The sequence below is a fragment of the Tenrec ecaudatus genome, chromosome 10 (genome assembly GCF_050624435.1).
Source record: "Tenrec ecaudatus isolate mTenEca1 chromosome 10, mTenEca1.hap1, whole genome shotgun sequence".
Lineage (NCBI taxonomy): Eukaryota > Metazoa > Chordata > Mammalia > Afrosoricida > Tenrecidae > Tenrec > Tenrec ecaudatus.
The window spans coordinates 31,528,951-31,556,264 of record NC_134539.1 but is presented as its reverse complement, the minus strand read 5'-3'; the positions used below and the strand labels follow the sequence as shown (position 1 = coordinate 31,556,264).

The window sequence follows — 27,314 nt, the reverse complement described above, 5'->3', positions numbered from 1 at the left end:
GGGGGCTCCCGGGTAAAGGCGTGCGCTGGGGGCGTCCTTCCCGGAGCAGGGATGGGCGTCCTCGCTGCCGGGGGCTGGGCAGGCTGGGGTCCGGGGCCAGGGTCCAGCCGGGACACTCCCTCGGCCGCTGGCCGGCCGCTGGCAGCGGGCGAGGGGGCGGCAGGGCAGCAGCCACTAGTTTCCCCGCGGGCGCGAAGCCCCGCCCCCCGTCCTTGCCGAGTCACCGTGGAGACGCGCTGCGAAGTGCGCCTGCGCGGGGGTGGCTGCGCGCGGCGGGGGAGGGGGTGTTTTGGTTGCAGCCGCTCGCCGTCCTTTTCAGACTCGGTCGACCGAAAGCTTCGGGTTCCGGCCTTGCCTTCCGCGGCCGCTCTTGCCCCCCATTCCCGGCTTGCCCTCTCTTTTGCCCGCCGGTCCGCCTCCCCTTTTTTGGCTTACCACCCCGGGGCCGGGCCACTCTCAGGGCCGGGCGCCCTCCGGTGCGCGGCCCCGGGGCCCAGTATATGACCCGCCGTCCTGCTGCCGCTCGCTCCCCCCGCCCCATGTGGCTGCGGGGCCGCGGCGGCGCTGCCCACTATGGCCCGGAAAGCAGTTAGCAGGAAGCGGAAAGCGCCCGCCTCGCCGGGAGCCGGGAGCGACGCTCAGGGCCCGCAGGTGAGGGTTGGGAGGGAGGCTGGAACCTGGGTGTCTAGGCCAAGGCATCAGCAGTGGAGGAGGGTCCGCGGATGGGACGAGAACGGGCCCCAGAGCTGCAGTCAGAGGCACAGGACCGGGGAGCCAGGCCTGTAGGGCCAGGAGCCGGCCCGCAGGAGTTCCCTCGGACGCATACAGGCCGGAAGATTAAGGAGCCTAAGGAAGGGGAACTCGGAGATGGGGCCGCCTCCTCGGGGCCGTAGCCGGGTATGGGGCCTTGGAGGAAGAGGGAACCGAATTGGAAAGGGATCAGGAACCAAACCTCCAAGGAGATACATTGTAGGAGAGTGAAATCGGCCATCCAGGGGGCCCGGGAGGCGGGCAGTATTCCTAGGTCGACGAGGAAAGTGCCTTCCTGTGGATACGCACGCCTTGAGTGTGGGCCCTTGGGCACTTCGAGCTCTAGATGAAACTGCGATCCCCAGTTCAGGTATCAGCTCTAGACCGCCCCCTTCAGAGGGGCAGACCTTGGGGGACACAAATGACTAGGGCCCCCTTTTCCCGCAGCCTCCATCCCGTTTGTGCTTAATTTTTGAAATTCTGCAGCTGACTGGAGCGAGTGCGTGACGGCAGGAGAGCGACCATCCACCAACCGTAGAGCATCCCCGGAGGAGCTAGAGCCCCTGTCTGGTCTTGGGTTGTCCTCCTCAGGCTCTGTGGGGGGTGGAGTGCAGGCTGAATGGGAGGAGGGGGCAGGCAGAGATGCAACCCATGTTGGTCTGGGAGTCACTCCCGAATAGCTCTGGGAAATGTGAATGCCTCGCTCCAAAACTGTGGAGGGAACCTGACATCCTGTTTTCTGCTTCCATTCCCTTGTAGCCTTGTGATTCACACAGGTAGGTTTGACTGTGAGCAGCACTGTTTCAGTGTTGGAAAGGTTACACTGCACTTTCTGGAGCGAGCTGCTTGTATTGTTGCTTTTGTTTGTCAAAGCTCCAGGATGGGTTCTTGGTGTTATTTCCCGAATTACAGTAGAAGCCCTTGTTCGGAAGATAAGGTAGGCACAACCCTGATTTCTAGTTTGCTCTCCACAGTTTGGCTGGGATCACTCACTTCATAAAAGGAAAAGACTGCCCCCAGTGAAGAGGTCCTTAGTGTACTACCTGAAGGGCCGAGAAGTCAAGCTACAGAGCGAAGCCAGCTACTCCCGAGTGTTGCATGGATATGCAGCACAGCAGCTTCCCAGTCTCCTGAAGGAGCAAGAGTTTCATCTTGGGACCCTTAATAAAGTGTTTGCCTCTCAGTGGCTGAATCATAGACAAGTAGTATGTGGTACAAAGTGCAATACGGTAAGTGAGGGGTCTGGGGAGACTTGCCCTTTCTTCCCCATCCTGGATATGTGGCTTCTCAGGCTCTAGAACCTCTTGGGGATTGAACCCCCCCATCTTTGGGGAAGGGATAGTTTTACGCGTCTTTCTAGTGCAGCGGTTCTCAACCTGTGGGTCGTGACCCCTTTGAGGGTTGGGGGGGGGCTGCGTCAAACAACCCTTTCACAGGGGCCGCCCAATTCAGAACAGTAGCAAAATCACAGGGATGAAGTAGCAACGAAAAGAATTTTATGGTTGGGGGTCACTACAACATGAGGAACGGTATTAAAAGTTCACGGCGTTAGGAAGGTTGAGAACCACTGTTCTAGTGCCTCCTATCTCTTGACGGCTTCTTCCTCTTGTTACTTTTCCTGGGCCTACATGGCTTTTCTTTCAAGTTTCCAGAGGAGCCTCTTCTTGAGGCCTATTCATGTCTCAAAATGCTGCAGTGTTTAGTCTTTGGTTTTCCCCCCCACCCTTTCTGCTCTGCTCAGGCCTCTTCTAGAGCTTTGTTTTTTGTTGCTTTTTAAGAGACTCGTAGGGCATCATTCAGGTTACGCGAAGATGAAAACCCAGCATTGCCTGCCAGCCTAAGGATTGCTATGTGTGTATTTCAAAGACCCATGTGTTTAAAATATTCTGTAATAATAGGCCATGAGTTCTGTAACATTTAAAATGCTTTTCTGACAATGCAAGTATTTTTTCCTTTAAAATTTTTTATTAAGGTGAAATTCACATACTAGAAAATTATCTTAAAGTGAATAGTTTACTGGCCTTCATTCACTCGTAGTGTTGTACAGCCACCACCATCAAGTACCAAAACATTTTCATCACTTCTTAAGAAAACCCCTAACCCATCAAGTACTTGCTTCCCATTCCCCACCACCACCCACCCCTGGCCCCTAGCAATCATCAATCTCCTTTTTCTATAGAATTTTTTGTGTTGGTCAGCTCATATAATTAGAATGTAATGTGCTGTAGATCGTTTTTGATAACTGGAGCGCTGGTGGTGCTGTCAGGTAAGCATTTGACTGCTAACCCTTACATGATTGGGGGTTCAGACCTACCAGCTGTTCCCAGGGAGAAGAGCTTGCTTGCTCCCACAACAACTTAAAGCCTCAGAAACACTCTACAGGGTTACTGTGAGTCGGAACCAGCTAGATGGCAGCCAGTCAGTCCGTTGATTTAGCATAACGTTTTCAGGCGCATTCCTTTTGTATCAGGTGTCGATGCTTCTTACAACTGAGCAATGTTCCATTGCATGACACCACATTTTGATTATCTGTTGAGCAGACGGTAGACATTAGATGGACCTGTCTTGTGAATAGTGTTGCTAAGAACCTGCTCGTACGTGGATTTGCGTACCTCTTTGCAGTTCTTTGAGTTTCTAGTGAGACTTTAAAAAGTGCTTGGAAAATGGGGTTGGAAGATAGTGGAATTTTTCTTTGAACTTTTAGAACTCATTTATGTAGGAGTGGAAGTGCGGGTTACGTGGTGAGTCTACATTTATTTTTTGAGGCGCCACCAAACTGCTTTTTCACAACTACTAAACCATCTTCTATTCCTTCAAGTAACAAGAGACGCATGGTTTCTGTTTCTCTATATTTCTGTATCTTTATGTCGTCACGATCACTTATTTTTTTCTTTTTAAATAACCATGCTATACGATGAGGTGTGAAGTGGTGCCTGGCCATCTTTTCTTGTGCATATTGGTCCCTTGTAAAGGAAAAAATGTCTATTCAAGTCCTCTGTCACATTGATTTGATTTTTTGTTCTGGGTCTTTGATGCCCTATACATGTTCCCATCCACACCTCGTGATCAACAGGCTAGTGTGCATTTTTTCCCTGTGGGCTTTGTTGCTTCTGAGCTAGATGGCTGCTTATTTACCTTGAAGCTTTAAGACCCCAGACACTTTATCTTTTGATAGCTGGGCACCATTAGTTTTCCTCACCACATTTGCTTATGCACCCGTATTGTCTTCAGTGAACACAGACACCGATTTTTAAAAGTTAAACAATACATAGGATTGAAACAGGTGCAAGTAGCATGTTGTGAAAAAAATATCAAGTGAAAAAGCCAGGACTTGGAGAGAGGTCATGATTCTGAAAAATATGTGAGGAAAGATTGGTTCTAGACCCATATCTGTTTCCACCCCACCTCACGGGGTAATGTAGTCCAAGGCTAAATAGAGTGGGCCTGGGCAAAGAAGCGTCTTAGGCCAACTAGAAGACAGTTTGCTCTAGGTGTTCTGGGGCAAGAAGTCGTCATCCTCTGGTGTGTGTGTAGACGAGGAAGTAGGTAAAGATTTGAACATCTATTTTAATGAAGGAAGTAATGCTGTGGCAGTTGGAGGCCATGCTTCTAGTTCCTCTTCTGTTAAAAGGTTGTCAAGCTTATACAGAGACTGCATCTCTGAAGAGTGGCAGCTTTCCGCCACAGAAATTCCTTCTCATAGTCTCTCAAGCTGTTCGCCTCAGTGGCCTAAGATGGCTGCCATCAGTTGTCTCTGGAAGTAGACAATTCAAGAGTTAATCTCACCCCCACACAGGCCCTCAGAGTATGTACATAGCAGTTGCCCAGCAAATAGTTGCTGCTTTGTACACAGAATTAGTCATCCTCGTGTCGGCTTGAGTTTGTTGCCACTATTTTGAAGCCTGAGTGAGAGCTGGTGACGTGGTTCAGGAGAAAGACAAGGCTTTCTACTCCCGTCAGCAGTTACAGCCTTGGAAACCCACAGGGGCAGCTCTGCCCTGTCCTACGGGGTCGCTGTGAGTTGGCATCGAGACGATGGCAGGGAGGTGAGACGTTTTGAAGACTAGCACAGTAAGCAATGAAGATATCATTTAACCTTCCCTCATACCTGCTGCCTCTTGTCATCTTCCTGCATCTTTACGATCTAAAGTGTTTGTGGCATGGGGCTGCTTCCTTGTCTTTTTAAAACTGGAGTCTGTTTTTCGAGAACAAAACAGGGAAATCTTGGAACACTTGTTTTCTGGACTTTGTGTTTGTTTGCTTTTGGTTTTTAAAAACAACTCACTGCCATTGACTTGGTGCCAACTTATAATGACCCTATAGGACAGGGTAAAACCTGTGGATTTCCGAGACTGTAACTCTTTACAGGAGTAGAAAGCTCCATCTTTCTCCCAAGGAGCGGCTGGCGGTTTTAAACTCTGACCTTGCAGATCACAGCCCATTGCATAGCCACTATGCCTTTGGACTTTGTGACTTTGGAATAATGCTTTAGAGAGGCCAGTCAGACCAGTGCCGTGGTGAAACTGGGAGCGAAATGAGGTGGTAAACTTGGGATAGTGACAGTGAAGAGATGGCTGTAACAGACAGGTAAAATCTGCAGATGGTGACCTATTGAGAATCATTGCAGGGAATAAATCAGATTGATTCTGATATCTTAAATCTGGGTAACTGAAAGAATAACAGGATGAGTACTAAGAAGCAGTATTTGTAGAGAAAATTAGTTTGGTTTTGTGCTTTCTGTGATTAGTTTGGGAGAGGGAAAGAATTAAAGTTAATAGGGTGGAATTGCTTGTGTGTTAAGTGCTAAAAGGAAAAACATTTGGTGCTGTGAAGGCAAATAATGGGGGAGAGGGTTGTGACTAGGGAGGATGGGAACACTTCTCTGGGAGAGGGCCAGGGGTCACCCCTTCCCCCCCCCCCAAAAAAAAAGAAAAGCTCCACTGAGCCGAGCTTTCCTAGTACACGGTTTTCCCTTCGGCAAACATCTAGCAACTCTGAGTTAGTGCATCCAGTGGCTTGATCGCTTGAGAAGGTTCTGTCTGGTCACAGTGAATTTTTTCATAAAAGTTTCGCTCAAACATCATTTTTTATGATGGCCAATTTAAGACAACATTGTGCAGCTGTGAAATTTTGTTGGCTGCTCTGGGTAAAATGCTGCAGAAACTGTTGTGACAGCTTACAAGGACAGCGCTATGAGAAAAACAAGTGTACGAGTGGTTTCCTCATTTCAAAAAAGGTGAAATGTCAATTGATAAACCTTGTTCTGGGCGTCTGTCAACTTCCTGAATGGACAAAATTTGTGCACTTGTGTGTGTGAAGACCGACAATAGACTATTGAAGAGTTGAGGAAGTTATCTGGACTATTGAATTTTAATGGAAGATTTGGGAATGAGAAAGGTCACTGCAATTTTTGCGCCTCAGGTTCTGATTGACCCGGAAAAAGATCATCCCAGACGTATTTTTCCAGCGTCAGTACTGGTGAGAAGAAGACAGGGTGCTATTCTTACGATCCTGAAAGCAGACATCAGTCAAGTCAGTGGAAGACACCATCGTCACCTCACCCCAAACCCTCATCAATGAAAGACAGTGCTCATTTGTTTTTTTATGGGAAGGGGATGGTATGTGTTTTAAGTTCTGAAAACATTGCATAACAGTGTGTGACAAGACCTGATTTGTGGCGGATGGGGGACTGGTTTTGCCACCACGACAGCCATCAGTGTGCCAGTTTTTAGCAAAAAACAGCATGCCTTTCTTGCCCCAGGCACCTTACTCACTTCACCTTGCTCCGTGCACCATCTTTTTGTTTCCACAAATGCAGAGTGGCGTGAAAGCACAGAGATACAACATAGAAGAGGTAAAGCAAAAAATGTGGGAGGTGCTGTCACTCATCCAAACAGATGAGTCTGAAAATATTTCCCAAGAATGGAATCTCAGCTATGACAAATGTATTAAGTATAATGGAGATTAAGATGATAAGACTCTTGTTAAAAAAACAAAAACAAATTTTAAACATAAACCTTTGGCGGGGTGGGAATGCCAGGTTTTTTGGAAGTGTTATTTCGGCCAGACAAGCCTCACTTTTTCTTGTTAAAACATTGGTGAAAGTGGCCTTGTCCAGTTAACATGGATGACTTCTCTTGGCTGGTCAAAAAATTGAACACACATCTTGGGGGGAAAGGAGCATTGTAGGGTTCAATAATAGTATTGGGTGCGCAGCTAAAGGAGTCCTTTCTCCACCCCATTCGCACAGGAAGTGTTTTGGAACTCAAAATAAGAGCAGTTTGCTCTTGGTGTGCAAACATGTTTGGGAGATATTGAAAAAATAAGAGAAAAGGGATTCAATTAGTGTTTTAATGACATTATTGAGAGTTTATGATCTCTTAATATACCAGATAAATAGTTGATATTTAAGGCTTCCTATTAATTATGAGGAAACTTCCACTTGGACATACCATGAAGGAATGAAGCGTTGAGACTGTCCTGTGTAGAAATTGTTCTTTTCTGGATAATTTCTGTATTAAGTGTGGTCTACGTGAATGTTGGAAAGGGGGAGGCAACTGCTGTCCCTGGTTACGATAGAAGTCAGTTTCTATCTTCTGTAGGAAAAATTCGGATTTGTATGAGTTCAGCCTAGTAGGCCAGTCCTTTTACTTAGCTTTTTGTTTTTCTGGTTGGTTGGCATCACTTGGCAAAATCTTAGGCATAATACCAAAGCTGACTCTCAACACTTAATTCCGTTTTTAACAAGGACCTCCAGAGTCAGGGTTTAGAAATCAATTTACTGGATTTTGCTATGAAGCCTGTAAAGAACTAATGTCACTTAAATCTAGTATGATCATAAATTATAATCATAAGTCCCTTTTCTGCAGTGTCTTGTTTCTAGTGGGGAAAAATTAGAATTCAGAACTTACTATGAAGTGACATGTGTGGTCTCAGCCAGCCTGTCTTCTGGAGAGGCACTTTGAATTCAGAATTCAAAGTGCAAGAGATCTTGACGTAGTACAGGTACCTGAATTTGAGGTACATGATGTTCCTGGCAATGTTTTATATTTAAAACAAAAAACTGGCAACAACATAAATATTCTCTAGTAGGGAGTACATTCAATAAATACTAGCATGCCCATGCAGTGAGCTACCATCAAAGATCATGTAGAAATATGTGTATTACTTGGGAAAGGTGTTAATGCTGTACAGAAAGTAAAGTACAATGTATGGGATCACATGAATAAGTGTAAGACAAGTGTGTGAGTGGGTGTGTGTAGTGGAGGACCTGAAAGAAATGCACCCCGTTGTTCACTCGGCATCCCGTGGTAGTGGTAGTCACTCATTTTCTCGATTGTGCTGTGTTGTTTTGGTAATTGGAGACACGCAGACAGCATGATTCTTTTCGAGTTTGTTGAGTTAGCCACATCGCCTCGTTCTCAAACAGTCCAAAATGTTGCCTGTTACGGAGTCTTGCTTGCTCAGACCAGCTTGGGGAGCTCATCCTGTACAGCAGGATGCAGGTGGGCAGGCAAAACAGGGTTTAGAGGTAGACTGGCCCCTAGAGTCCTGTTATGCGTGTCTTTAAAAAGCTCATTCACTTAGCGCATGTTTACATATCAAGTTAAGTTCCCCATTTGACAGTTTGTACATGAAGTTTTCTGTCACATTCGTTTTACTTATCACAATATATCAGTATCATATTTAATTATATTAAGTTTGTTTCCAGCAGTCTAGTTTCCCTGCCTGGTTATCACTTTGTGTCTCTTTTTGAGTGCGGCACACCCAAGAATCATCTGTTGTCTATAAGCATCACCTGGGGCTCTTGTGGAGCCAGACACCCTGATTCAGATGTTCTGGGGTGGAAAGGTACATTCTTTTTTCATCAGAGGATCTAAATGGAATGTACACATTCAGTGCCCTGCTTTTAGGTCATCGTTGACTGTTTGGAAGTAGAGACCAGCAGAAGTGTCTTACTCGGGAGATTTGAAGAACTCAGATCCTACTCTCTTTACTAAGACCCAGATCTTGATGCTGTGAACTATGTTGGGCCAATTGACAGAGTTGCCCTATGAGACTGTGCTCTGTATTTTTACATGGTCCATTGTATGGCTTTCCAATCCCCTGGGCGTGACTAATATACTGCACTGTGATTGGTACTACTGACCTTTTTTTGTCGTTGATTTAGGATATACACATTTTCCATGGAGATTGTCTGCCCACGTTGTGTTGTTTCTCTTTGGCCTGCCTCCTTTGCTCTCCTCTCTTCCTCAGTGTGAGACAAGGAAGGGATTCCTCTGACTGCACTTGCCTCCTACTTTCCAACATTCATGTCTGTTGAACTGGCCTTTTGCTGCTGACTGCAAAACTTTATCTTACGTGCCTTGGATGTGGGTTTCCCTCCATTAGGCTCCAGTGTAAAGACCCTTGAGTTTTAGAAACTTTTGCAAGGCTCCCCCCTTTTTAAAACTCGTTGGTCTTTATGTATACATATTTGCATGCTTCTTTCTACGCAAGCACGTATTTATGTAGAGATGTGCTCATTCGTGTTAGTCGTACTAGCACCCCCCACTTACCCCGAAGTCCCAGAGTGTGAACTGCAGGGAGCCGGGTCACTTCCAGCATCCCTTGCCATGCTCCTGGTTACTGGCCGGGATCCCACAGTGTCAATGAGGAGCAGCCTCGCTCTGGGACATGTTAGAACAGCGGTTCTCAACCTGGGGGTCGAACGACCCTTTCACGGGGGTCGTCCAATTCATAACAGTAGCAAGATGACAGTGATGAAGTAGCAACGAAAATAACTTTATGGTTGGGGGTCCCCACCACACGAGGAGCTGTATGAAAGGGTGGCTGCATGAGGAAGGGTGAGAACCGCTGCCTTAGAGGAGCTGCGCCTCCGTGGCCCCTTGTCAGAGGGCTTGCAGAGAGGTTCTTTGGTAGCTCATCCACATCCGTGTTGTTCCCAAGACAAAGCAAACCGATTCTGTCCTTTACGTGGTGGTCTGTCATTCCTGTGCAAGGATGAGAGTGAAGTTGGGGTAAGCTCTTGGTTTGTCTACAGACCCCTAATATCGTGGTTTGTCATCCAGTGCACAATCTTTTATACACCTTGCAAAAGTAGACATAGTAATAATTAGTAGTAGCAATAGTATTTGTTAGGCACCTAGTCTATTCCAAGCTATGTGTTAGGTACTTTACAAACACTGTTAGATCTCTTAGCAACCCTATTGTGGTTGTGGTGGTGTTCGAACTGTCGCACGCCATCCTCCCAATTGTTCTTTTTTTTTTTAATTTTAATTTTATTTTTTAAATTTTTTTCTCCCAATTGTTCTTATGTTTGAGCTTGGTGTTAAAACTATGTCGAGCCATCTCTGGTTTTTGACCTTTTAATTTGCTAAGCATGATGTCCTTTTCCTGGACTGGTCTTGCCTGACATCATGTCTGAAGTACATGAAACAAAGTCTTGACATCCAGGCCTCTAAGGAGCACTCTGGCTGTACTTCTTCCAAGTAATAGAACCCCTGTTAAGTTCATAATGTTAGACAGGTTTTATAGATGAGAAACGAGTCGGGAAGATTTAAGTGACTTGCCTGAGCTACCACAACTAAGGTTACCATTGTGGCATTCAGCTCTATCTGTCCAGCCCTAAAGCTGGAAAGGTTGAACAGAAGGCTCTCTCGGACGTGAACAGATAAAGCCTTTTCCACTCGGACTTACCTGGTTGGTGGAAATGGAGCCGTGTCTTAAGGCTAGATTAAAAGAAGTCTTAACACTTTAGCCAGCTCTCAAACTCCATAGAAAAACTCAGATTTTCCCAAGTGACAAATCCATGTAATGGTATCACAATGGTTTGACGGCACACAGCAGCCATGAATGAGCAGAGGAGGTTTAAACTTACAAGACATGTCCTAGGGGACGGGAGCTATTTTTTGGTATTTGACCTAGTGCAAGACATGTGAAACCATCTGTGACTATCCAGGTGGAGTTTGTTGCTTTCTCATTTGTTTATTTAACACATTATACTTAACCTCTAAAAATTATGCTGTCTTTACTAATTTTCATGTTTTATTTGACTAGTAGTCTTAACTGTGCCTTTACTAATTTTAGGGTCTCACATGGAGTACACAGTATGTGATGGGTAGTTGAGTGAATGGTGTGTGTTCCAGTGTGAGTCACATTCAGTAGAAACGGTTCAACCTCTTCATCCCTTTTATCTTGTAGCTGTTTGTCGTGGATGTACAGACAAGCCAGATTACCAAGATTCCCATTCTGAAAGACCGTGAGCCTGGCGGAGTGACCCAGCAGGGCTGTGGTATTCATGCCATAGAGTTGAATCCCTCCAGAACCCTGTTAGCCACTGGAGGAGACAACCCCAACAGTCTTGCCATCTACCGGCTGCCAACACTAGATCCTGTGTGCGTGGGAGATGTAAGTTTTCCCAGTAACTTGCAGAGGGGGTCTTGGTCTTATGATCAGGGCCCGTGTAGCGTGGGCCCTCTATTCACAGGCCCTCCTGGAAAGGGGTGGTATTCTTTAGATTTCTCCAGACTCCAGGGGCATGGGGTAAGGTGTAGGGGTACAAATATCAGACCAGAAACTAGTTTCCCTATCTGGAGTACCAGGTATGCTGTGTGATAAAGGAGCCAGTGGCAGTGGATAGGTAGGTGTCCAGAGAGTGGTAAGTGCCTTGGACAGAAGTAAAGCAGCTTAAGGGGATAGGGAGGGAGTATTGGTGAAGAATGCTCTGGGACTATTTCGGAAGAGAATTAAGGAAGACTACATACCAAAATGACGTTCTGGCAGAGACAGAGGGATCATGAAGAGCAGAGGAGCTGGTGGTAGCCATAGTGCTAGGGGCCCAGGGTGGGGAGTGGGCAGTCCACGTGGACTGGAGGTTGGTCGGGTGTTGTGTCTAGACCTCCACATCAGACACTCACCAGTAGTAAAGAAGTTCCAGAGCTGTGTGTCCACTGGGCATGCTCAGAGGGGTGTCAATTTTATTCCAACTCCTCAAGTTCCTCGAGGAGATGGGGGAAAGAGAGGGGGGAACCAACAAACTCGGACATGGGAACAAGAGATCTGAAATCAATGACGAGGCCGTAGAATGCCTACCTGGTCGGGTTGGATCAAGTGCAATGTAGTCGAGAGGAATTAGTGAGCGCTGAATGAAGGTCGAACATGAAAGCGGGACAGGAGGAACATAAAAGGAAATAGAGGGAAGAATTAGGAAGCAAAAGACATTCATAGAGGAATAAATGTAGGCATCTAAATATATTAATATATAACCATAGGGATATAGGTATATGTACATATGTTTATATGTTAGGTATTTAGGTAGCAGATGGACCCTAGGCCTCCACTCAAGCCCTCCCTCAATGCAAGAAATCTTTGTCCTAATATCTGGGGATGCTCATCTTCCAGGCACGATTGCTGAAGACAAAATGGGCATTTAAGCAAATGTGGTGAAGACAGCTGGTGGTGTTTGGCTATTACAAGATACAGCATCTGGGGTCTTAAAGGCTTGAAGTTAAACAAAGCAGCCATCTAGCAGGGAAGTAACAAAACCCACATGGAAGAAGCACACCAGCCTGTGTGATCACGAGCTGTCAACAAGATTAGGTATCAGCATCGGAAGAGCTAACCAACCAACCATATCAATGCAAATGAGGAGAGTTGGAGTGGAGACCCAGGGCCCATCTGTAGACAATTTGACATCCCCTCAAAGAAGGGTCACAAGGAAGGAACGAGGCAGGAATCAACCAGGATGCAATATAACACTGACAAAACACACAACATTCCTCTAGTTCTTTAATAGTCGTTCTCCCCCACCTCCCAGCTATCATGACCCAATTCTACCTTACAAATCCGGCTAGACCGGAGCATGTTCATTGGAATAAATAAGAGCCCTTGACACCGGACTCTAGGATAGATAACTCCCTCAGGAACAGTAATAGGAGTAGCGACCATGAGGGTAGGGGGAGGAATTGGGAACTAATCCCAATGATAAACATATTAAACACCCCTCTGGGGGGGGTGCCCAGGGACAAACAACAGAAATGTGGGTGAAGGGAGACAGCAGACAGTGTAAAAATAGGAAAATAATAAGGGAGGGAAAAAAGTTGATATCAAGGGCTCAGATAGAAAGGAAATGCTTTGGAAATGATGGCAACATATGCACAAATGTGCTTGATACAATTGATGTATGGGAAAAAAAACAATTGATGTATGGATTGTTATAAGCTATAAGAGCCCCCAATAAAATGATTTTAAAAAGACAAACTACAAATTATGTCGCTGTGCCATATGGGTTGAAATCACCAGTTGTAATTTTTAGAGATTTTTCAGTCAGACTTTTAATCTATATTTCACTAACATTTTTTTTTCCCTTTACCTTTCACTCTCCCTCAACCAAGGATGGACACAAGGACTGGATCTTTTCCATTGCATGGATCAGCGACACGATGGCAGTGTCTGGTAAATTTGCCTTTTTGAAGGGAGCTTTGCTGTAAGGGAGCAGTAATATGGTTGATGAAATGCTTGATAGCCCAGAAAGAAAAATCCCCAGGGTCCTGGAGAACATGTTTTCAATCGGAATTCTTTCTCTGGCTTACCATGTGACCTTGGATGAGTCATTTGCCTTCTATCCTAACTTCGTCTGGAGAGTGGAGCTTTCTCTCATAGTCATATGCGGTCTTGTTCCAAATTGCACGCATGGTAGCCTCAAGGTGTTTGTGGGGCTTCATTAAATACTGGTTGTGAGAATCTTTTGGGAAAGGTAGATGTGCTCTCCAGAGTATCCAGAGCTGTTATCTTCCACCACTGTGTAACTTAAATTTCTTGGAGATAAACGCTGAACAGGATCGGGTGAATTTCTTTTTCAGTGTTGTTAGACCTGCCAGGAAAAAAAAAAGATGTGGATAAATGAGTTCAGTGAAGATGACCTTCGTGAATGGGCTGTACGGCAAAGTCAACCTGTAGCAGATAGAAGGAACTGACATACTCTCTTGGTCTTTAGAGTGTTGTTGGAAGTTTTTCCCAATCATACAAACCAAAAACAACAGATAACATCACCTGGAGATAGAAAACGCTTCCTGGGTGCCTACTGCGTCCTGGAGAGTAGGTGCAGAATGCTAATGGGCTTTGTTGGGTTCCCTAAATAAAGATGATAACGACCTACTTAAGGTTCCCAAAGACAGCAATCACCAGTCACTCACTAAGTACCTCACCGTTGTTTCATCATTCTCACAACCGCAGGAGAAAGCTTGTATTGTCAGCCTTCTTTTATAATATGGATATTTAGATTCAGTGGAGCCAAGATTTGAATCTAGATCAACCTGATTTTAGAGCTCATGTTTAGAACTACCTAGAAAGCTAAGAGAACATACACATATTTTCTCTGGATTCTTAGCAAGGCAATGGAGAGTAACTAGAAGGGAAACTATATACTCGTGTATAAGCCGAGTTTTTCAGCACAAAAAATGTGTACCCCAGCGAGGTTTAACATCTCACACCTGTTCCTCCGCTGTTCATTCAAAGCCCCGCTGACACTGCAGGGCGTTGAATGTTTGTTTACTCACATCTTACCAATCAGAGCCGTCCTATGACATGGACGGCTCCAATTCACAGAAGCACCCGTAGTGATTCACTTATGCTGGCAGCTGAACTGGTAAGGATGTGTCTGTGACTGCGCTCCGTCTCTCCCCTCTGGTCTCTGTGTTAATTCGCATCCTGCATTTCCACCCTAGGCTTATACTCGAGTCAACCAGTTTTTCTGGTTTCCCAGGTAATAATTAGGTACCTCGGCTTATACTCAGGTCGGCTTGTATTCAAGTATATACGGTAAGTCAAATAAGGACGCATAGTGGCAGTTCTGGTAACAGCAAATTACACTATAGAACGCTAACCATGAGGTCAGCAGTTCGAAACCACCAGCCACTCCATGGGAAAAAGATGAAAGTTCCTACTTCCATAAAGAGTTATATTCTAAAACTAAAAAAAAGATTTCCATTCTTGGAAACCCACAGGGACAGTCCTACCCTGTCCTGTTGGGTCGTCATGAGACAGAATTGACTCAGTGGCAGGGAGTTGATAAGTTTTGTAGAATGTCTCATAAATCTGTCAATTAATTTTCTTCTGTACTTGAACTCTTCTGTGTCTTAAATTATGCTAATACCCTTCCATATTTCTGTCGGCTTCTATTTTTGTCTCCCTTCCAATCTTGCAGTACTTTCCCTTAGTATAAAAGCAATAATTTCCTTTTGGAAGAAATTGTAAAAATACCTATCACCCACAGTATCACCAACCAGATAAAACCATTGTTGACATTTTGAAATATAGCTTGCTTTTTATTCATTAACTTACCTTTATTTAATGACCTGCCTTTTTCTGACACATAATCTTCATTGACAAGAAATGAGATAGCAGGATGGATAGATGAGTGATTAGACAAGCAGACCCACACTTCACTTCTTGGGATGGTTATGTTCCAAAAGACCAGGTCACATTATTCAAAAGTAGTGTTCTAAAAAAATTGTTATACAAAAATGACCATTTCAGTGATTGTCACATAGAGAGAGAGAGAAAGTACATCATTCTATAACTATTAAATTTTGTCATTAACAATTGCCAAACCACTGAGAATCAAGGCCCCGCCAAGCTGACACATAACCAAAACCATCACAGCTAACATTACTTAATTGATAATGGTCAGCTGTATGTATGGGCACAGTTATTTTTGAATTCTTTAAACATTTTAATGCATTTGCACGTTTTTATAATGAAACGTTTGGGGGGTTAGATCACACTACACACCTATCTGCCTCTGTCACTTTGATAGGTGATCTTCCAGGTAACTTCATGGTGTCTAGGATACAATAGAAACACCCCCCCCCCCAAGAGCATGCGTGCTGCTCACTTCTCCAGCGTCATCCGGCGCGTGCTCGCTTACTGTACTGCATGCAGGTCTCCAGATGCGCTTCTTTGGTCTTGTTGGAGTTTCAGATACACATGGGAAACCCCCCTCTCTGAGTTCTTGCCTACTACCTTCATGATGCAAACAAATAGGATCTATTTCACCCATGGTAAATAATTTTTACTGTGAAGCATTTGGAAGATTTGTAATGGGGGAACGGCAACTTGTGGTCTCAGAGACGCAGTGGCAAACAACTTTACTGGAAAAGGATTTAATTGGAGCGGTGACATAGTTTTCGGCTTCAAGGCCTGCAGTGTAAATAGGTCAGAAAACTTCCCCTTATCTGCACATCTCGAGCTCTTCTTGCCCTCACTGCAGCCAATCCTGGAACTTTGCTAGAAGGTCCTTCCCGTCTTACCCTCTGCTACTGCCTTGCGCTCCCAAGATCAGTTTTTCTTTTTCATCGTTCTAGCAGTTTCTAACCTCAGATCATTTTTGTCATTTGAGTCAAACTAGTAGGGGTTTCAGTTGAGGAAGAGGCAGAATTTTTAAATAACTTTACCCCAATTTGTTGTTCTTTTAAATTTAAAAGAAGCCTATTCTCATTAGAAATTTTAGAAAATACTGAAGTTAATGTTCTACAATAATGTGAACATTTCCCCTGTCATTAAATATCTCTCTCTTTCCCCCGCCCCCTCCTAGCCATCATCTACTTGATGGCTAGAACATAACCTTGTTGGTGGACATGCAGATTGTTCTGGGTTAGCATCTTTTTATATAGGTCTTCCTTTCCCATAATACACATCATAGTGGATTGTTTCTAGGTTGGAACTTACTGTAGATTGCTCAGTTGTTCTCTAGAAAGTTTAGTCACAGCAGTATATTCAGGACTTCGTATTAAAGAAAAATATTCTTGGTGTTTTAAGTACTTCATTGTTATTTGCTAAGTTTAAAAAAATCTATTTTGAACATGCATTTTATGTAAAATAAAATTGTTTTTAAATAGAGGATGGTGGTCCCAGTGGGTCCATGGAAAGCCTTTAGGAGGCCCATGAACCTCCTTGAAATTGAATGTAGAATGTGGCGTGTGCGTGTATTTTTTCGTAGAGAAAAAAGGAGTCTATAACATTGCTATGTGAAAGTGGTCTTAAAGAGCCAAAGGTTGTATTTTAATTCCTGTGTCTTGGTTGAATCATCCCCTCAGTGTGTCTATTGGAATTCATACTGTTTTATGTTTTGGGGGTAGGGTAGGCTACCTGACTCAGCTTTAGCATATCTGAGGATGATGGATCAACAGCTAAATTCAGAAAATCCATCTTGTCTTCTGTGGGACATGGCGATTTAGACATTTCTGACATCTGTGGTCTTCTTGCTTTGCAGGCTCACGCGATGGCTCCATGGGACTCTGGGAGGTGACAGATGACGTACTGACCAAAAGTGATGCGATGCACAGTGTGTCCCGGGTCCCTGTGTATGCCCACATAACTCACAAGGCCTTAAAGGACATCCCCAAGGAGGACACAAACCCCGACAACTGCAAGGTCCGGGCTCTGGCCTTCAATAACAAGAACAAGGTATGAGCTTATTAAATTATCCCTGAAACTTGTGGTTCAACTTCTTGGCTTAGCTCTTAAAAGATGTATTTTCATTTCCCAACCAGTGTTAGGGGCTTGCTGCATAGCTTGATTCTCTTACCACAAAGCATCTGTTTTAGAGTTATGGGATGTCGGTGAAAAATTAAACCCGCCCTTTAGACCAGGGGTAGGAATTACCCAGCCTGGGGGCCATATAAAGTCCATAAAATCATCAGCACCAGCCAACACACACCTCACCAGGGAGAAACGGTTCCAGCCATCACGTTAGGGGTGCGTTAATTAAATGCTTGACCAGATATAGCAGGTTAATTTTTAAGTTGATCATTTCATATGGTCCACAAATGATGTTATAAATATCCAAATAGCCCTTAGCAGAAAAAAACTTCTCCACCCCAGCTTTCAACCATAGGTTCCCAAACTTAGTGGGCCTTTGCCCCCTTTTCAGGAAAATATTACCCTTGCAGTGAAAATATTTTGTATATAGCCTGTGATCTGGGCTAGACTGTAGGTATCTGTGTTTGCAGCCCTCCTGGATCATTCTAGACCCCACCCCTGCCAGGGTGGATCACTGGGAATCACTACCTTAGACTGATCTCAGGGTTTTTCCCTGAGTAATCTGTATTTGTAGATCAGTGACAGTTTTATGGATTGAATTATGAAACCCCAAAATTAGGTGTTACAATTCCTAACCTCAGTCTCAGAAACCCTAAGGAATAGTTGTGTTCTAATAGGGTCAGCATGAGTCAGAATTCACTCAAGGGTAATAGGGATGGAATGAAAAAAAATGTATGGTATAATCCTGTTGGGAATATGTTGTGTTTTTTATGCTAATGCAGCAGGAATTTATATATGGTGTGTCTTGAGACAATCTCTTAATATATAAGTTGAATAAACTCACAAACCTATTCAGAAATGCCAAGTCACACACAGACTCTGAGAATGAGGACTTTCCTCAAGAGCCAGCAGTGGAAGAAAGCTCCCTGAGAGCTGACACCCTGCATTCAGAGCTCTAGCTTCGTGAACTGGGGGAAAATAAATTTCTGTTTGTTAAAGTTACCAACTATCACAGCAGAAAACCCACCTCCTTTGACTGAGGAAGGAGGGCACAGAAAGAACTGAAGGAGGAAACATGTGCCTCCTGAAGTTTCACTGACAGGAAGCAGACCGACAGAGCTACGTCTGTTGACTTCCAAGAACAAAGAAGCATCCTGAGATCGAGCAGAAGGAGCACACGAAATCAAGCTGCCCCAGTCTCCAAGGGTGGGGCTCTACTTGTGGGCGTTCAAAGGATAGGACCATGGTCTCTTGAACTGCTGATCAGGTTGCCCTCTCAGTGGGCCTGGGAAATGGAACTGAAGGCCAACGAGCCTCTACCCTGAACTCAGAGAGTGTAGTCAGCACCCAGAGTCTGGAGGCGAGGGCCATTGCCTAAATGGCTTAAATTATTCTGCTGGATGTTTTGTTTGTTTGGTATCAGTCATCCCATCTTCCCCTCCAATTTATTCCATTTACAGTGGAAATGTCTTTCTTGTGCCTGTTCTATCGTAGTACTTTAGAAATAGATAATTTTTAACAATGAGCTGATAGCAAGGGCTCAAGTAGAAATGATGATGGCAGCATAAGTACAAATGTGCTTGACACAATGGGTGAATGTGGACTGTGATAAGAGATGGAAGAGCCCCCAATAAAAGTATTTAATTTTTTAAAAAAGAAATAGATAACTTGCATTCTAAATCTCACAGGTTCAATTTGTATATATGTGGATTAGGTACCAATTAAAATGTAAAATATAGAAATAAATCTCACAGGCCCACAAATCAAGGGGAATTTTGGCTCTGAGTTTTGAACAAGCAGTTTTTCATAGGGTTATCCAGTCAGGGAAATTTAGTCCCCATCTGAAGAACTCCATTCTAGGACTGAAGTTAAAGGGAGCTGGCAAGCAGCTGATACACTGTCTTGTGATGACCAACTGAGTCCACTTGGTAGTGGACGTGGAGAAGGTAACCTTGGTGAAGAGACTGGCTGAGTTTGGATGTGTTCCATCGGCACCTGTTGACCTAACTGTCAAAGGCTGGGATGAGAGAGGAAGAGATTGACTGTGTGCTGCTCTGAAATGCAGGGAGGTGTGAGGATTCCCAGTGTACAGCTTTGACCTAGCCAACAGTAGGTGGGGACAAGCTTACCAGAACCTGATAAATGAGAAGAAAGATGGTGGACACCAAGAGCTGGTATAGATTGCTGCAATATATTATGGCTAGCTCCCAACTAGGCTTTTTTTATAGATGCAGATGTTCAAAGTTCAACTGAAACTGAAAGAGATTATAGACTTGGAATAGATTTAAGCTTTTGGAGTGATATGGGGTGTTTTACATGTGGCAAAGACATGAATTTTAGGGGCACCAAAGTTGGAATATCATGGATTGAATTGAACTCTTCCAAAAATATATGTGTCAGTTTGGCAGGTGCATGATTTTCAGTCGTTTGGCACTTGTATGATGATGTAGTTTGGTAGTTACGTAATGATGTGAGTTGGCGATTATATAATGATGTGAGTTGGCGATTATATAATGATGTAGTCATCCTGTATTGTAAATCTAATGAAGTGGTGTAGGGTTTGGTGTGGCTCGATTTGCACTCTCAAGTACCTCCTTCCTGAAGGCACGCCCTTGCACGAATCCGCTTTTATTTTACAAGGAGGTGCTTCAGTAGGTGGGATCTCAGTGCTATCAAGAAAAAGGACCAGAAGTGGATCTGGGTCTCTGAGCTGAGAAACTCTTGGGCACAGGGGAAGATTGACAGCAAGGTACATGTTGAACGCAAACAAGGGCCTTTCACCCACAGTTGGCAGAGAAGAAGCCTTCCCCTAGAGCCAACACCCAGAATTCATCTTCTGTGATGAATTATGGACTTCCTGAACTAGGAGAGAATAAATTCTGCGTGTGAAAGCCATCCACTTGAGATAGTTCTGTTCATAGCAGCACTAGATAAATAAGACACCAGGATACCTACCTCATTGCTAGGTCTTGGATTTGTTTTTTCCTCAGGAAGCACCCTCAAAGCCGTCTAGTTGCATTTCATCAGGACACCGAGATTGCCCGTTACTTTTTACTGCTGCTGGGATGGCAGAGAAGAACAGGGAGAGCTCAGCTTCCTGGTTGATACTGGGCAATAGTTGCTACCTATTGGACTGTAACCTGTGTTTTGCATTGCTCTTGTAGGAATTGGGAGCAGTCTCTTTGGATGGCTACTTTCATCTGTGGAAAGCTGAAAATACACTGTCTAAGGTGTGATTGATGAGCCTTCGTAACTTTGCCTGATAATTCACTGTCTGGTTAAAATACTCTACTTCTCCTTGACCTTTCTCGTTGTCTGAAACCCCATTTCTCCAAAGGGAATAGAAACCTCTGTCCCAGTCCGCTGGGCTTTTCTTGAAAGGAAAATGCCTGTAAAGTGATTAGAAGCTGATTCCTTCAATGGAAAAGGCTGCCTGGGAGGCTGTTGGCGTTAGTTGCCCTCATTCCACAGACATTTCTGACTACTCACCATGCTGTGTGTGTGGAAACACCCGAGTAATAACCACTGGCAATTGAAGGTCAGCTAAAGTAAGATAGACCAACTCTGAAGTTAACCATGTAAGTTAATACAAATGGAGTTAATGTACAATATCTGCCATCAGTTTTTTCAGAGAGTCAAACACATACATGAGTCTTGCCCTCTTTATAGCTCTGAGGCCTTTGCTTCTTACTACTTCTTTGTCTCGCGAGAGAAAGCAGACCGGGTCCAAGCAATATCGTTTCTTTTGTGTCACAGCCCCTACCTCCCATGAGGATTTGCTGAATGATAAGGAGCCAAGCCTAAGACCACTTGAGGTTTTCTGGGTTGAGTCAGTGCCAGGAGTGTGCTTTCCCAGGAGTGTGGTTTCCACCTTGATCTGATGAACACTGAGGAGGGTGGTGGCTCTTCACAGGAGAACAGGCTTTAGTCCCCTGAGGTTCGACCTAGAAGCAACCTGTAGGCCTTGGCCACTTCCCTCTCCCTCCGATCATTCAGTCCCAGATTTGTCTCCTAACCTATCCTTCTTCTGTACCTGGAGCTTAGCCTGTTATCACAGCCTCCTCTTCAGTGCCTTGGGGTGGAGCGGGGTGGTATTTACTTATTCAGGGCTGTTACATGGCTGGTGTGGGGAAACCCTCAGAGGTGGGAGTCTGGGAACACTGCCCCCTTAGGCTCTCTGATGATACCACAGGTTTCTTCCGTCTTTTCAGCTTCTCTCCACCAAACTGCCATATTGCCGTGAGAATGTCTGTCTGGCCTATGGTAATGAGTGGTCAGTGTACGCAGTGGGCTCCCAAGCACACGTCTCCTTCTTGGATCCACGGCAGCCGTCTTACAACATCAAGTCCGTCTGCTCCAGGGAGCGAGGCAGTGGTAAGAGTGCTCAGGTGCTCCTCGGGCCCCCAGCCATGTCGCAGAGGAGTTTTAACTGTAGGTGTCCGTGTTGGTGTAGCCAACAAGGTTGTGTGTGGAACAGCTGGGTGTGTGCTGACTCGACCTACAAATGGCCTGGGTTTCAAAATGCCACATGCAGGTGTGTGGTCACGGAAATCAACTGTCAGAGTGCTAATGGTTTCCAGCTTCCTTCACAGAACTTTGCATATGCGTCATGTTGTTGAGGTGTGGGAAGGAATTGTGGTGGTGCTGCTGCTGTCTTGGGTATTTGACAGGACAGAGTGTACTGCAGATACGGGCAGCATGTTGTATGTCATACCTCACTAAGCTGAACAAAGTATTCGGTTTAGTTCTGGCTAGTGGGTGACTATATTGGAGGAAGAAGTAAGGCCAATGAAACCCAGGATTAATGAATCTACAGGGACAGCAAGTTGAAAAAGGCGTTCGTGGGGAGGGGTGGGTGACGGTGGTGGTGGAGTGAAAGGAAAGGAGTGTGCATGTAGAAAAAGGATGTTTGGAAACTGATGGGGGGTAGCAATTACACAGCTTTACTTGAAGTGATTGAAAAATGGAATGATATGTTATATGTATTAGATCCCAACCAATGTTTGTTTTGTTTTGTTTTTAATTAAAAAGAAGTAAGAGGCAAGGATGGCAAGACTTTGTCTTAGATACTTTGGACGTGTTGTCAGGAGAGACCAGTCCCTGGAGAAGGGCCTCGTGTTTGGTAAAGTGGAGGGGCAGCAACAAGGAGGGAGGTCCTCCAACAAGATGGATTGACACTGGCTGCAACAATATGGGTTTAGGCACGGGAACAATTGAGAGCATGGCCCAAGACCGGGGAGTGTTCGTTCTGTGGTGCTTCGGGTCTCTGTGGGCCAGAACCGACTCGAGCACACCTAGCAAATGAGCAAAACAGTAGGCGACTTAGACTTCACTCAGCCTCCATCTTTTACAGCATATTCTCTTAGAAAGTGGCCTCACTGTCAATGAGGCGTGACACTATCGGAGGGAAAAAGAGACTTGGGTTTGTAATGTGCTTCAAGGTTTCAGAATGCCACCATTGCTGTCACCTCAACCAAGACCGCGGTGGAAAGCACTTAAGAAAACGTGTGTGGACCCCAATTTTGGGGTGTGATTGAAGCCCCAAACAGTTGTATCATCTGGCCCAGTGTCTTACAGCCTGGTGGGAGAGAAATCTTTCCTGAGGGTCTTAGCAGATACAATGTGGATCCCAGTTGAACCACAACTTGTCAAGAAGCCTGTATTACTGGGTTCATATTACAAAAACGACTTTTCTCTTTGGATTTACTTATTTTGAATTATACTGAGACCCTCACATTTTGAAGCAACAATATTTGTAATGAGTAGGAGTCAGTAGGTTTGGCTGGACTGTGTGTGTGTGTGTGTGTGTGTGTGAGAGAGAGAGAGAGAGAGAGAGCGCAAGAAAGCAAGAAATTAAGAGAGAGAGAGAGAGAGCGCAAGAAAGCAAGAAATTCTGGTCACTGGTACTGGAGGAGCTTACCACCACAATATTTCCAGGCATCTCTTACGTGTGCCAAGAGGCAACTTCCAGTCCTGTGTATTTGATACACAGGTGGAACCAATACGTTTTTAATTGTGGTGCAAATTGTCATGACAAAACATTCACCAATTCAACCGATTTTATGTGCACAGTTGAGATACATTTTTCCCTGTGATCCGAGTGATCCGATGGCTGTCTAAAGTGAGGCAGTGCTCCGATGTAATGGTTTGTGCTCTGATTTGCAGTCTACACTGGAAACACGATAGAAAAGAGCTTAGAATTGGGAACAGTGACTGCAGAGTCAGTCTGGAGGAGGCAAGGACAAATTGGGGCGTGCTTTTCGTTGGGGCTGAAAGTGTCTAATCGCAGGCACTAGCAGTCCTCCACGGCTTCACAGAGAGTTCCTGTTGGTGTGTGGATGGGCACTGTGGTGTCAGGCTTCCCTTTGGCTTTTGCTGGAGCTACATCTGTGATTGGAAAGCGGTGCCATGGGAACATGACACTGGAGAAACCAGGTCAGCAGACGATCTGGCCTCCCGCTCCCTTACTGCTTTTCTCTACCTCTCAGGGATCCGGTCAGTGAGCTTCTACGAACACATCATCACTGTCGGCACAGGGCAGGGCTCCCTGCTGTTCTACGACATCCGAGCTCAAAGATTTCTGGAAGAGAAGTTGTCGGCTTGTTACGGGTCCAAGCCCAGGCTAGCAGGGGAGAACCTGAAACTAACCACTGGCAAAGGCTGGCTGGTGAGTAACCCCCTACCTGCGATGCTTACGGGACAGTGACCGAAAAATTGTCTGCACTCTATACCCCCAACCTTGCTGGCACACATACTCAGGTAGTTTCTCATGGAGCAGAGAAAGCCAGATTCTGTCCCTTGATTTTGTTTTATTCCGTACTTCTCTGTTGTCTGTGGGAGCACTGAGGCCCAGTGACGTTCACTGATGGACCAGGATCCCACCAGGTGGTGGTCGAGCAGGAAGGAGAGTGCTGCCAGTGTGTTCATTACTGAGCAGCTCAGCCCCAGCTCTCCTGAAGACCGTACGTTTGTACAGCAGTCTTCAGCAGGGTGTCCTCCCAGATTCTCCATCCTCCTGGCCCTGCTCACCAGGAGGCCAGAGAGTATTCTTGTCCCTCCCCGGTTTCCTCTTCCTTAGCCTGGGGTTGCTCACAGATTCTCTTTCTCTCCTCTTAGAATCATGATGAAACCTGGAGGAACTACTTTTCAGACATTGACTTCTTCCCCAATGCTGTTTACACCCACTGCTACGACTCGTCCGGAACGAAGCTCTTTGTGGCAGGAGGTCCTCTCCCTTCAGGGCTCCACGGAAACTACGCTGGGCTCTGGAGCTAAGGACCACTCTCCCCAAATGCAGAGATTTACACTAACTTCCATCCTCAGTTTCCTTGTTTCTTCTTTTGATATTTTTCCTTTTCCTTTCTTGCAGTTGTGTGAGGCTCTCAAATTTTAGTGGGAACACCAGGCTTACCTTGTGGTTTAGGCATCTGACAGGGAGAAGCTCTGAGCAGGAATCTGAAGGGGCCTTCTCCCTTTTGGTAATGAGAATTTCACTTTATTGACTTTTATGTTTGTTTCTCTCCCAACATTCTTATTTGTCCCTGTTTGTATTCTTTCTCTAAGTGACACACGCTCTCTCCTCTTTAGGCCGACCCAGTCATTCTCACCCTTACTTCACTCTTGAGGTAGGGCTCCTTTATAATTATGTGGTTGCTGTCAGACTTTCTGTGAAAGTTTGGGGGCTGTGTGTGTGTGTGTGTGTGTGTGTGTGTGTGTGTGTACACGCATGCACTTGAGTGTCTGTAGATACTGTGTGTCACTAAAATTACCTGGAGTGAAAAGTACTTGTAATTAAAATATTTATAAAAGAAACAACTTTATTCACAGAGTCTAGCTTTAGGGCTAGTCTTTATCTTGTTTTTTAAAAGTCTGACAACACTGACTATATGAAGTGGAAACAGCTCTCCCTTGGGAAAGCCTTTGAGTTCCATTCCAGGCTTCCTGGGGGGCCCCACGCAGGCCTCCGAAGTGATCCAGCCCCTACCTGTCCTCCCACATGTTTGTCCCCAGGTGAGAACGTGTGTGTATGCGTGCGCATGCACTTGCTTGTGTGTCACTAGCACTTCCGCCCACCTCCTGTTTGGTTAGCCAGTGGCCCCTCCCCTAAAACGTCAAGGTCTCCGTCCATCCACTTGCAGCTCTGCGGTGAGTCAAAGGCTTGGGCACAGTCTGTCCGTAAAGAGAGTCTCCATCTCAGACATGCACCGCCCCTCCAGCAAAACCTGATCTGTTCTCCCAGGGCCTTGGTCCAGGGGCCTCTAGTCCTCTAAGGCTCTCACATACTCAGTCCCCAGTCTCCCCAGTGGGTTTTGCTTTTGTTTTCTAAATTGATGTCCGTCTGGGAGGTTGGTGGGTGTGGCTGTTGGAGTGGGTGCCTCGTGTGTGGAGTGTGTTTTCTTGATGCAGGGGGATGGGATTGAGGCCCTCCTTTCCTCCCTCCCTCCCTCCCCCCCTTCCTGTTGGCTCAGCTCTGGAGTGGTGGTGGGGTGGCCTGCAACCAGCGCCACTGTGCATGTGACGGCATTGATGTGGTAGTATTGTGTCTGTTCCTCCCTTGAACTATCTGTGTAGGCTGAGGTTCTTAAACTCACAGGCAACTGACTGACCATGGTGTCCAGTTGGTCCCTGCTTTTTACGCATCGTGCTGCAGATAACAGCTGTTCCCGCCCACAAATTCCTCCTCTCTAAGCACATACACCATGTCTCTGTCAGTAGCCTATCCTGGAGAAAGGAAAAGCCCTATTTTTATGCCGGCACCCGCTTCTAAACTGCCCTCCCCGGCTGCCCCTCTGCTCTGGGGGCCCGTGGGAGAGTGGAAAGAGAAGTGCACCCCTGCTGTGGTTGTGACTGCAGGGGTGGGGACATGGGAAGTCCACCCTGACTTGGTGGAAGGAGGCAGGCACCACTGATTCTGATTCTCATCTTCTAACCTAGAGAAATAGGTGCTATACACAGGGAATTAAGCAAATGCTGGATGCTATCGAGCTTTTAATTGTCTTAATTTTTATTTCTATTATTAAACTACAAGCTGTAGATTTCTTAGTTCTCACAGAACTTCTATTATTTTAAACCAACTTGTATATTGAAAAACAAAAACAAAAAAAACCTTCAGTAGGATGTTTTGTACTGTTGCCCGACCCTCTTCTGTGATGGTTGATGCGTTTGATTGTTTGAAATTTTCTGTTTTTAAAAATGTAGCACTTGACTTTTTGCCAAGGAAAAATAAATATTATTCCAGAGCCAAGTAGATTGCGTGAGTGTTTCGCCAAGAGGATGCAGAAAAAGCCCCTCGAGTACTGGTTGGAAAGGGGGTGGAGGGGAGCTGGGGGTGGAGGGGGGAATAGGAGTTCCTTGTGCTTGGAGGCAGCTCAAGTACAGAGAAATAAACAACACCTGCTTATCCCTTGGCCCCAACTTTGGCCCAAACTGAGGGTGAATATGCCCAGGGGGCGTAGTTTGGTACCTGGGAACGAACGAACACAACACGCTGAGGCTGGAACGTTGTGGGTCATCTTCACTCTCACTCTGGATGCTGGACCGGCATCAGACTTCCTTTACGTACATCAGGTGTGGTGGTGGTTTCAGTCCAGGGAGCCTAGCGTGCTGAGAGTGGTTGCATGGTGCCCTGTTAACGGGCTATTGTCTTTTTGTTTCGGGGGTGGGGGGACTGAGGCCATATAGCCTCTCATATTCGCTGCCTTCAAGTTGATTCTGAAACTGAAGACACAGGGCCTGTGTGGGTAACCAGCTGAAAGGCAGGCAGGCTACTGGGTCAGACCACCACCCTCACAAAGTCATCTCTGCGAGGCCACGGGCCAATTCCTCTGCCACGCGTCACTTGTTCCCAGCAATGCACGCTAGACACAGCTGCCCTTTCACCTGCTGTAGGGACTGGTTCCGAACAGAGACCTGCTTGATCAAAAGCAACAAGGCAGGAAGTGGCGGAAGGTGATGGAATGGAAGGCCCAGTGAAATGCATCCCCAAATGCTGAAGAAACGTTCTGTGAAATAAGACATTACAT

The 27,314-nt window shown here is 45.6% G+C and overlaps 1 protein-coding gene across 1 annotated transcript; it reads left to right on the top strand.

The window, feature by feature from the left end:
- Positions 1-250: 250 nt before the first annotated feature.
- Positions 251-26,531, top strand: DCAF12 (DDB1 and CUL4 associated factor 12). The gene is made up of 9 exons (XM_075560046.1): positions 251-651; positions 1,725-1,979; positions 10,954-11,160; positions 13,146-13,206; positions 17,024-17,217; positions 20,457-20,522; positions 21,504-21,666; positions 23,781-23,959; positions 24,409-26,531. Exons 1-9 carry the CDS (start codon positions 574-576, stop codon positions 24,565-24,567), a joined length of 1,362 nt encoding a protein of 453 aa, XP_075416161.1. The 5' UTR covers positions 251-573; the 3' UTR covers positions 24,568-26,531.
- Positions 26,532-27,314: the final 783 nt, after the last annotated feature.